The sequence below is a fragment of the Phallusia mammillata genome, chromosome 1 (genome assembly GCF_965637545.1).
Source record: "Phallusia mammillata chromosome 1, kaPhaMamm4.hap1.1, whole genome shotgun sequence".
In the NCBI taxonomy this organism is placed as follows: Eukaryota; Metazoa; Chordata; class Ascidiacea; order Phlebobranchia; family Ascidiidae; genus Phallusia; species Phallusia mammillata.
The window spans coordinates 26,417,460-26,429,272 of NC_137252.1; the positions used below are offsets into that span (position 1 = coordinate 26,417,460).

At 38.3% G+C, this 11,813-nt stretch overlaps 1 protein-coding gene across 1 annotated transcript; it reads left to right on the top strand.

The window, feature by feature from the left end:
• Window positions 1–8,613: 8,613 nt before the first annotated feature.
• LOC145209879 (relaxin receptor 1-like) lies at window positions 8,614–11,480 on the top strand. The gene is made up of 2 exons (XM_080079951.1): window positions 8,614–9,179; window positions 10,022–11,480. The coding sequence occupies exons 1-2, from the start codon at window positions 9,122–9,124 to the stop codon at window positions 11,398–11,400; spliced, it is 1,437 nt and encodes a 478-aa protein (XP_079936077.1). The 5' UTR covers window positions 8,614–9,121; the 3' UTR covers window positions 11,401–11,480.
• Window positions 11,481–11,813: the final 333 nt, after the last annotated feature.

Here is an 11,813-nt window from a genome sequence, read left to right on the forward strand (position 1 = left end):
TGATGACTTTAAAAAGGCAGGCATAGTGTTTAACCATAAGCAAGCAGTCAATTTTCATTTGTTGTCTTTTCTTTCCACAAATATCCAAAACCATTTCATTTTTATTAAACAAACATTAATCACATTTTATCACCAATATGAAATAAGTTGCACATATTAGTTTCACAAGTTAACAGATCTTTAAAATGTAACAATACTTTTCATAATCTTTTGAGACAATACATACAGATTAAAACATTTTTTGAATGCACTGTGTCAATCTGACACACTAGAATGCACCATGTCAATCTGAAATAACTTTTTTTAGACCACAATTATACATTACACATATATTTTGAAATGCTTGTGTCAGGTCAGCCAGACTTTTTCTGTAGTCTATTGTTCTCGAAGTTTGATAGTTTTGGCAATGTAGAGGTTCTTTTTTCTGATTTGATACATAAATATATACCATCTCTTGTAAAGATTGTTCGATTATGTTATGATATGTACATGATCAAATTAATAATGACACAAACATCGTCGAAAATGCTAAGGGCTTAAGCATACTTCCATGCGGCAACAATAAATGTCCTACAATGATACAGCACTCAATCCTGAAATAGTGTGCTTTGGATAAGAGTGGTTGTTGGCAACTGCACTTGTTCATCTGTTACAAGCAATTTGGTTGCATTTGTTAATTTGCCTCGGTCGGTGTTAAGTTTGACTTAAACATTTATAGATACAAGGCATAGAGTGTTGAATTTAATTGCACTGGTTTTATGTTGGAATTTTTTAGGACTAGAAAATGTTTGTTACACATTCATTGAAAATTAAATCGGTATAAATTAAGGCTCAAATTTTGGATAATTTCAATGACATAGCTGTCCCCAATTGGGCTTGATACACGGTCAAAATTTGGACCAACCCCCAGTCGTCAGATTGGTAACCAATATTTTGACAAAAATTCAAGGTCAAATTTGGATAAATTTTTGCTGGTACAAAGACAACTTGGAATTCCAGCTTGTATCAGAGATTTCACACCTGCAGAAAGACTGTCCATTCTATCCAAGCCAATTTGACTATAGCATATATGCTTCTGCTGAAGTTTTTTCCTCCAAAAAAACATTTCGGTTCTTTCTTTTGTTACTACCAAACCAGCAAGTGCTTCTACGAAATGTTGTGCTTCTATTTTTTTGCGTTTTAGCTGCAACTTTGAAGGTCTATGGTTTTGCCTACAGAACAACTCAAGTTCAGTTTTTTTAATTTAATTACTATTACTACTGAAACTACATGCATAGTACGCTTATACTGGCATTACTTTAAACAATGCTATTACCATTAAAACTACATACATTTGCTTAAACTGGCATAACTCTAAGCAATGCTAATGAAAACAAGCTACACCTGCGAAACGGAGCTTAAAATTTAAAACAAGTTGATTGCATGGTTGTCACGCATCGTGTCCTGTGATTGGTCAAAGGCAAAGTGTTCTCTGATTGGTTTGGACTGACGAAGCGGCGGTGAAAACGATACCTGTGATTGGTTAAAAAAGCCCCATATGCGAAATAGATTACATTTTGGAAATATGCTATCCGTTAGTCATCTCATCAATCACTTTCATGCGGCAAGTACAAAGAGCACACACTGATATAAATGCAAACCATGCGGTCTAATACAAGGCAATTGCACCACAATGGATTTGACGTCACATTGTCATTGTTGCGTCAATAGCAATGCCAGGACGATGTTTCCGGCACTCGTACATAACAGGTTTATGCCAGGAGAGACAAGAAATCTTACGATACATTTTAAGAAATGTTTCTTTTTATCACACACTGGGGACCTGGACGATACAAAGTGTAAGCGCCTATTGAATAATTCGACAATTAGGTACAAAACATTTGAAATCGCAAGTCATGGGATCTTAACGGTCACACAAAGCCACTCAAATTTCTTGCTCAGGGAAACACATGTGACCGATCAGAATTAGAACCCACTTCATGGTGAACACGACTAGAGGTGTAAACAAGGAATCGCACATCAGGCAGGTTTGATAAATAGCCTACCCTTTGGTAAAGCAAAAGGGGACAATGGTTAATACAAAGAAAAGAATTTGGGAAAAACGCTGATCATTATAAGGCGGGGTAACTGAAAAACTCAGCTGCTAACTTTAAAACTTGGTACCAGTTACCTTCACCCTGTCTACTATTTGGAAAGACCAAATAAACTTGTTCAGAAACAAACACGTGGTTGTTCAAGGTTTCAAATTTTTTATGTAGTTAAGTTCTATGTTACAGTGAGAATACCAGAGGCAATGTCCAACTGTAAAAGGATGAAAAGAGGCATTTTTAAGCCTTTGCCAGACATAATTGTACTGTTTTTCTAGTGTATCCTAGGTGTCGCGTACTAGTATGCAAATATTCACACAAGTGCGACGTGCGTAACTTTCCTCAAGTCAGCGTTTAGAGATAACCAAAAAACAGTACTTTTCTGTTCAACTGTATTCATAGAATAAATCACCACGCCCAAAACCTGTTGCAATACCACACAAACGCATTGTTACGACAGACACTTATGACGTCATATAGCATAGCCCAACTTTGGGTTTACTGGTTGTGACATTACCCCCCATTTAAGCAAAATCTATGATTTTTGCAACAAAGAAATCACAACGCCAAGAGAACGAAGTAAAACGACAAAACACAAACTAGTAAATGCGACTTAAATAGTCAGCGCCAACATTGTCACACCCTTTGATACTTTCATACGTAATACGATAATTTTGAAGCGACATCGCCCACCGCATTACTCGGTCATTCGTATATCGTGCCGACGTTAAATACACAAGAGGCTGGTGATCAGTTTGCAAAATGAATTCGCCTCCGTAAATATACACTTTAAATTTCTTAATGGCCCACACCATAGCGAGACATTCTCTCTCTATTGTGGAATATGACTCCTCGGCTTTAGCAAAGTCTATATAAAACACAAGTTGTCCAACCTATTGTTACGCAATAAAGCCTATGTAGCCATTTTGTGTCCAAAATGATACTGTGGGTAGAGAAAAATAACACATAAATTGTCTGATTTTTACAAACTGGAGAGCATAGACGCGAATTTGATTAGCCAAATTGAATGAAAATTTCGAGTTCTAACATTTCACCGTAATATTAAAAGCTAAATTGCTGTTTTTCACGTAAATTTGGGCGCTTATTTTTCATGTAAACTTTAAATATTTGCGTTCAGCGTGCATTATCACGCTCAAATGTTAGAACCCAAACGTTTTATTCGATTTTGCCTATCAAACACGCGTTAAATCCCACCAGTTTGTAAAAATCAGACAATTTATGTGTTTTTCCCTATACCTGCTGTAATAATTTGGACACAAAATGGCGTCCATGCGGCTCTATCGCGTAACAATGGGTTGGACTACTTGTGTTTTATGTATACTTTGGGCTTTAGTCAGCCGCCTGCTGGCATAGCTCACTGGGAACACTTCGTTTCCATGCCGTTGCAACAAAACGCATCCGAGGCCGACATTGGAAGCGTCAGTGCGAAGTATGTACATCTTCTTCTTATCTGCCAGGTGTAAGATGGGCTTGTTGACCAGCTTCTCCTTTAATTTCTCGAATGCCGTCTTTTCCAGTGGCCCCAGAATAACATCGTTAGGTGAACCTTTTCTTGTAAGGTCCGTCAGAGGCGCAGCTATTTCCGAGAAACCTGGGATAAAGTCCCGATAATATCCAGCCAAACCTAAGAATGAGCGGACCTGTTTCTTGGTAGTAGGACGGTTTGCATTTCGAATTTTTTCAACGTTCTCATCGTTCAATCCAATGGTCCCTGCGTGCACGTAGTGACCCAGAAAGTCCATCCCGGCTGCACCAACGATACACTTTTCATGTTTCACTGTAACGTTTCCTGACTTCAAACGAGCAAACAGCCTTTTTAACGCGGCGAGGTGATCTCCCCACGTCTCTGTATGAACCAACACATCATCGATATAGCATTCCGTATTGTCCAACCCATCCAAGAGGATTCGCATGGCGCGAACAAACGTTGCACCAGAATTTACCATGCCAAATGGCATTTTTAGAAACTCGTATGTCCCACAGTGAGTTACGAATGCTGTTTTGTAGATATCCTGTTCAGCAACGGGGATTTGCCAATAACCTTTTGTCAGGTCAATCTTTGTAAAGTACCTGCTGGTCGATAACTCATGAAACACTTCATCTACAGTTGGCATTGGTTCGTTATCCAACACAGTCACCTTATTTAACTTTCGGTAGTCGATGCAGATTCGATTTGAACCATCTTTCTTTTTTACGATGACCACGGGGAAAGCGTATGCTGATTTCGATCTCTGAATAATACCTTTTTCCAGCATATCTTCAATATCCTTTTGGAGACCATCCCGCAGTTTGTAAGGTACTGTGTATGGTTTTCCTCCGGACAAGATTTTAGGAATTGCTCCTTGACAAACAAATTACTCAATTCGCTTTAATCTGTGTTATGGCCAGAAAGCTTTACCCACTTGTTTAGATAACTCTGAATCCTCACGGCAAATTGCTCTGGACTCTCATGTTCCTCGGGCTTTGCCATTCTGAACTTCATGCGGTAGCCTTCTTCCGTAAGATCGTACCGATTTAGTAAGGCATGCTTTAACCGGCGATAATCAACCGCGTCAGTATCCGACAGTCTTGAGTAGACTTCTAGGGCTCTCCCGGTGAGTAGCGCGCTTAACGCTGTAGCCCACTCTTCTTGCTTCCAACTGCTATTTGTGGCGAACCTTTCAAACCGTAACAAATAGCTATCAAGCTCATCTTTACCGTCAATAAATACTGGTAACTTGGGCACTTTTGCTCTGCTTCCAACAGCTACTTCCTGCCTGTCGTTGTTTACTTGGGCAAGCTGCATCTCGAGCTTCTTTAATCTCTAATAGTTTCCCCATGCTGTTTACAAGAGGTCTGCTGATACACGCATAAATAGGATCCAAACCAAACTTTTATTTAGTTTGTAGAAATCCCGGACGAGCCCCCAGAATTGTCGCGTACTAGTATGCAAATATTCACACAAGTGCGACGTGCGTAACTTTCCTCAAGTCAGAGTTTAGAGATAACCAAAAAACAGTACTTTTCTGTTCAACTGTATTCATAGAATAAATCACCACGCCCAAAACCTGTTGCAATACCACACAAACGCATTGTTACGACAGACACTTATGACGTCATATAGCATTGCCCAACCTTGGGTTTACTGGTTGTGACACTAGAGGTATAATACGCATCAATGCAAAACAATACATCAACCCATTTGCCTTTTCGAAAAATCTTGCAGGAAACCATAGCGTATTGGAGGAGGGATCTGAAATATCTTTTTCTGTGGTTTTATGCCGATCCTTCACAACATAGTGAAACCTATTAATGCGAGATGCTTATTTGAACATATTTGGTCACATGTAGTTGGGTTTCTGGAGACATAACTACAAAAGCGTACAAAAACTGATAGGTTTATTTTCAAATGTAAAGTAATTTGGTCAGTGTCCTTATTTCTTTTAACAGTGTTGCATTCCATCATGAAAATCGCAAAATGGATTTACTTTGCATTTGTGTTCTTATTGGAAAGTTATCGAGGTAAGTGCAGAGAGTGATTAAAAAGTTAGTGTGTAGATTTTTACCGACCTCTTTACTAAGTGATGTAAAACTTGAAATAATAAGTTTTCACTGGTGAAAAATGAATTGATAACGTTTGGTGATAATAATTTTTGTTAAACCTAAACTAGAGATATACCTTCCTGCGAAATTCCTCTTTAATAAAAGCATGTCAAAGAAGAGACTAACAGGCACCAAAAATCAATAATAAGCACCATGTTGAATAGCAAAGGGACTGCAAAAATAAAACATAAACGTGTGCAATTATTAAATGTAATATTTAAAAAAAATTAATTATGTGCTTTCATGCCATTTGTCCCTATAGCTTACACTATAACAGCTCATGAGATACATAATTTGAATGACATATTCCAATGTGTACAGGTAGCAAAGCTGAGGAATGTATGAGTTTGTGCAACGTGACCGACGTTGAATTTTCTCAAGAACTTCAAATTTGTCGAAACTCGGTCTCCACCGACGATTGCGAGTCGCTCAAGTTTCGAGGCGTGCTTGGTCGTTTTGTTAGCCCGGCGAAATGTCTTCCTGTGAAGCAAATCGAAAATTGTTCGTTCAACGGCGATCGTAAAAGCGAATCTCTACCTGTAGACGCATTGCTTATTGTAGTATCGCTTCTGTTGGGGACTATGGGATTAATGGCAGTAATGGGAAACACGTTGAACATATGGTTTATATCTGTCCTTATGTACAATAAACTTTGCGTGATGACAAACGTGCAACAAGTGCAAAGGATTTCACTGTTCAGTCTCGCCATATCGGATCTCCTGATGGGTATTAATACCGTAATCCAACTGATAATGCTCTCAGTTGTTAAAACGGCGTCTTGGCAAAAATATGCTGAATGGCAAACCACTGGCGGATGTACTGTGTTGGGAATGATTTCCACGCTCTCAAACCAAACATCAGTGACTACATTGGTTATTCTAACATCGTGTAGAATGTACAGTGTAATACGGCCCTACAAAACAATTCATATCAAGTCTTTGGTCGGAGCTCTCATTTTTAACTGGTTTATTTGGTTCATCGTAGTATGTATTCCTTTAATAGTCCATGAGGATATAATCACAACAATATGTACGTTGAAGAAGAATGTCCCGATTCGCATTTTCGCGGATCTTACGAGTATTGGCTCAACGTGCTTAAGCAGGTGCTGGAACCAGTAAACTGTTCAACAATCCTGCCTCAAAGTCGTTCATGGAAAGGCTTGAAAACGGTCATGCATAATATGGGAATGTTTAACCATTCAAGGTTGCACACACTTGATTACTTTAGTGAAATTGACTACTGTGGCATACCACATCTTACCCCCTTTTCAAATCCGTCCAGTGCTTATGGCCTTAGCATGGCTTTCTTTAACTTAATTGCCTTTACGTACATCGCTTTTGTTTACTGTTGCATCTGTCAGTATACTTCAGGCTGTTTTCAATGTTGCAAAAACGACTCTTGCTATTTTGGCTGTATTTCATCAACAAACAGGGGTAGGTCTGTACGAGAAAAAGAAAATCAGATCATGCAACGAAGAATTTTCTGGATTGTTTTCACCAACATGGCATGTTGGCTTCCTTTTTCGTTAACTTTGATAATTAAAACGTTTTACGAGGATGCACGTAGCGACTATCTCTTAAAATATTTGGTCGCTGTTATGGTGCCGATGAATAGCGCACTAAATCCACTTTTGTACTTAAACAAGTTCAAAAGTTTGGTTTGTGTCAAAGGCGATTTAGAACGTGAACAAGCCGGTGAATCCTAAGCATGGGCAACTTGTAGTTGATTATGGCCAATTAGATTTAATTGTTGATGTTGTAAAAATCATTTACACCCTCTTGTAGTGTGCTTATTACTCTCTTTTGGAAATCTTTTAGAACCGGTGTTGTTTATTTTTTGCCGTAACCCCCACACTCGGTAGGATTTGTGTTGTATTTCTGCATTTAAAGCGGGGTATGTAACGCAATGCCTTTATGTAAAAAAAGGTTTTCTTACGTTCTGCATTTGATCTGCTCACTGTACAAGATCTTTAAAACACCTATCTGTGTGCAGACAGTTTGTTGGAGACCTTTTGGAAAGCGCTTTTCAATTTCCCCTATTGTGATGTTCCTAAATTAAAAACCGCGCTGCGCATCCATTGTTTAGGGGTTGATTTTCTATAGCTTCTTCTGTTGTTTTGGCGGTGTATGCAACTTTTCTGCTGTTGATTGCAAAAACGTAGCTTGAGATAACCTATAAGCAGTGGTGCATGGGATTCAGCCGGTTCCTACCGGATCGCAATGGTTCTATAGAACCGTTTCAGGAAATTTTATGAGATCAGCGAACCGGTTAGCATTACTGGTTACTGTCAATGGACTTTTTGTAACAAAACCGGCTGAAAAATATGACTTTTGTGATAGAACCGCTTGACAAAAAGTTTGTATCCAACCACTGCCTGTAAGAGATTGACAAAAGAGCTCACTTCATGGTATTTTTTGTTTAAATGACAAAAATATATTATTATTACTGTTTGAATTAAAATATTTAGTGAACCAAACAGGCACAAATGTTTAATTGTGCCTTAAATACTTTGATTTCGAAAGAAAGTTTGAACACGAGCAGCCATCAAAATGACATCGAGGTCAAGCAGGTTGTGATACAGATTAAGAAGCAGTCCTTGGCATGCATCCTACAAAACAACGCGCTGTGGCTCATTTGTTGCAACTTTCAACGCCAAGTATTTAAACGTCGTGTACTGCAACTAGAGATTGCGCACGTGTATTACTGTATATAAATCGATAAAAAGTGTCGCAATTATTATCATATTTGGTTGTTACTGGTAAGGTTAAACTATCAAGTGCCTGCAAACATGTTTTTTTACATTTGGTAAACTGTTGCCAAATGCCAGGTTACCGGTAGCGTAAGCTGTACATTAATTACCATCTCCGGACAATTTCCGGGACTGTGTGTATCAATCACGTGCGATAACAAGTTGCCCCAACAATCTATCGTAAAAATCATGAGATGAGTGTATTGTCAGTTTTCGTTATTTGCATCTGTAGTATAATAAGGGGATGACTTAAGTAAAGTGTATGTTTAACCCGTTTGTGGCATCCGTTATGTTGGCGTCCACGTAGAGCTGCTTCTGACCTACTTTGCACAAAACAGTTTTTTGGCTTTTCTTTTAATGACAACTGTATCAGAGAATTCTTTACTTCAGCTGAAGCAGCACGCCACTGTAGACACTTAGGTCAAATTTAGTTAAAACTTTTGTTATGTTTCAGAAAATGAACGTAAGGCAAGGGCCCAGCAAGGAAAATTTACCATAATTATTGTATCAATCAGACAAAAAGTTAAGAAAAAGCTTTTTTATCATCCAAAGAATGATGTTTGTTCAATGAAACACGATTAATCGAAACCCAAACCTTAAACCTAAAAGTTGTATTACCAATGTTAAAGTTTTTAAGGTCGCTTGGTCAGTACCCTTACTTTTAAATGTGTTTTATTGTATCATGAGAACTACAAATGGAATTTACCTTGTATTCTTCATCTTATTGGGAAATTACTCAGGTAAGTGCAGCTTAAGTTATTTTTTATGTTGGGTAGTGGAATATTATTTCCGTATCGACCTTATGTATAAGCAACATGATTTATTCATGTCCAGGCGTATAAATAGGTTTGGGGTAGTCTTAATTGATATATTTGATAAAAAAAAATGCAAAACAATGCCACAAAAAGTGATCTTAGCTGAACATAGACATTGTAAAGAAGTCCCGCTTAAATTAAGCCTTGAAAGGGGCAGATGATCGGCCGCTTCAAACAGACACATAACAACCACACCACTGGACAGATAAATAGAGACTCAAAAAATGAAGCGAAAAGCTTCTTAAATGAAACACCAAAGAAATATAATCAGGGTTGCCATACCGTCCTTATTTCTAAGATTTGTCCTTATTTTGAAGGGCTATGTCTTAGAAAAAATCGTTGTCCTTATTTCTAAGAAATGTCCTTATTTTTGACTGGAATCCTTATTTTGTCTTATATTCAACAATTACTATAGTAAAATCCCTGCTACAAGTAAAAGTAAACCTAGACCTGGCCTGTTGTGAGATGCACCTTTAGTATTTTCTACGAACAACAAGTTGCTGAAACAGATTGTTTCTGGCCAAAATATTGCAATATATATGTCATGGCTCGTATAAATGCAAAGATTTGTTCAAAACCGTTTGTTCCGTTTCGCATACAAATTTAATTTTCGGTTGTCCTTATTTTTGGTTTCAAGTCGATGGCAACCCTGAATATAATGAATATTTGTTATCACTTACATGTTCTTTGGGACCTGGTTACACTATATCTTATACTACACTAGTTCGTGACATGCTTTTTTAACTGTAATGTTTTAATGTGTACAGGTAGCAAAGCTGTGGAATGTATGAGTTTGTGCAACGTGACCGACGTTGATTTTTCTCAAGAACTTCAAATTTGTCGAAACTCGGTCTCCACCGACGATTGCGAGTCGCTCAAGTTTCGAGGCGTGCTTGGTCGTTTTGTTAGCCCGGAGAAATGTCTCGCAGTAAACCAAATCGAAAATTGTTCTTTCAGCGGCGATCATGAAAGCGAAGCTGTGCCTGTGGACGCAATGTTTGTTTTAGGATCGCTTTTAGTAGCGACTATGGGATTAATGGCGGTAATCGGAAACACTTTGACCTTACGGTACACCTCTGTTCTCATGTACAAGAAGTTTTGTGTAATGACAAACGTGCAAAAAGTACACAGAATTTCCATCTTTAGTCTTGCTTTATCAGATATAGTGATGGGTATATATGTCCTAACGCACCTGTTAGTGGTCCTAGCTCTTGAAACGGCAAATTCACTAAAATATGAAGAATGGCAAGTCAGCGGCGGGTGTACTGTGCTGGGAATGATTGCCCCGCTCTCAAACCAAACATCAGTGACTACATTGGTTATTCTAACATCGTGCAGAATGTACAGTGTCATATGGCCCTACAAAACAATTCATATCAAGTCTTTGGTCGGTGCTCTCATTTTTAATTGGTTGACTTGGTTTATCGTAATATGTCTTCCTCTAATGAGCCTTGAGGATGTATTTCACAACAGTATGTACGTAAAAGAAGAATGTTCTGTTTCGCATTTTCGCGGATCTTACGAGTATTGGTTCAACGTGCTCAAGCAGGTGTTGGAACCAGTAAACTGTTCAACAATCCTTCCTCAAAGTCGCTCATGGGATGGTTTAAAAACTGTCATGCATACTATGGAAATGTTTAACTACTCAAGATTAAAAACGCAGGATTACTTTAGTGAAATGGACTACTGTGGCGTATCCTATATCACCTCCCTTTCAAATCCGTCCAGTGCTTATGGCCTTAGCATGGCTTTCTTTAACTTATGTGCCTTTACGTACATCGCCATTGCTTACTATTGTATCTGTCAGCACACTTCAGGCTGTTTAATGAACTGCAAAAACGACCCTTGCTGTTTTATTCGCAAGACATCATCAAAAAGCAATATACGAGAAATTGAAAATCAAATGATGCAACGACGAATTTTCTGGATTGTTTTGACGGACTTGGCTTGTTGGGTACCTGTCTCGTTAATTGTAATCATCAAAACGTTTTACGAGGACACATCAAGCGATTACTTCGCACAACATTTATTCGCTATTTTGTTGCCGATGAACAGCGCCCTAAATCCACTTCTGTATTCAAGCAGGTTTTCAAGCTTGATTTGTGTCAAAGGCGAATCAGAAGTTGAACAAGACGTTGAATCCTAGCATGGTCAATTTTTGTTATAAGTGTCACCCTTTTTAACTTGATGATATGATTTTTACTGTCTTTCGAAAGACAAACTATGGTGTAAACTGTATATTCGTTTTCTGTAATCCAAACAGTGATTCTTACTTTTTCACACGCTTAAATGTTTCGTCCACTGTTTATGTACCATACCACTTCCCTACATCCAGCAAGTTTAACTGCAACAGCCACAAATGTATTGTTTCTACTGCTTTTTGGCTTGGTTTTCTGACGTTTTGCACCAGGTGACACAAATGTTCATCAAGTTATATGAAGGTGTATCAAATTACATAAAGGTGTACCTCCGTGATAGCCAGGTGTATCTATGCAGTGGTAATAATGCACCAAGCAATCCAAGTGACCATAGCGACCCAAAGGATTGTGTATATTTTAG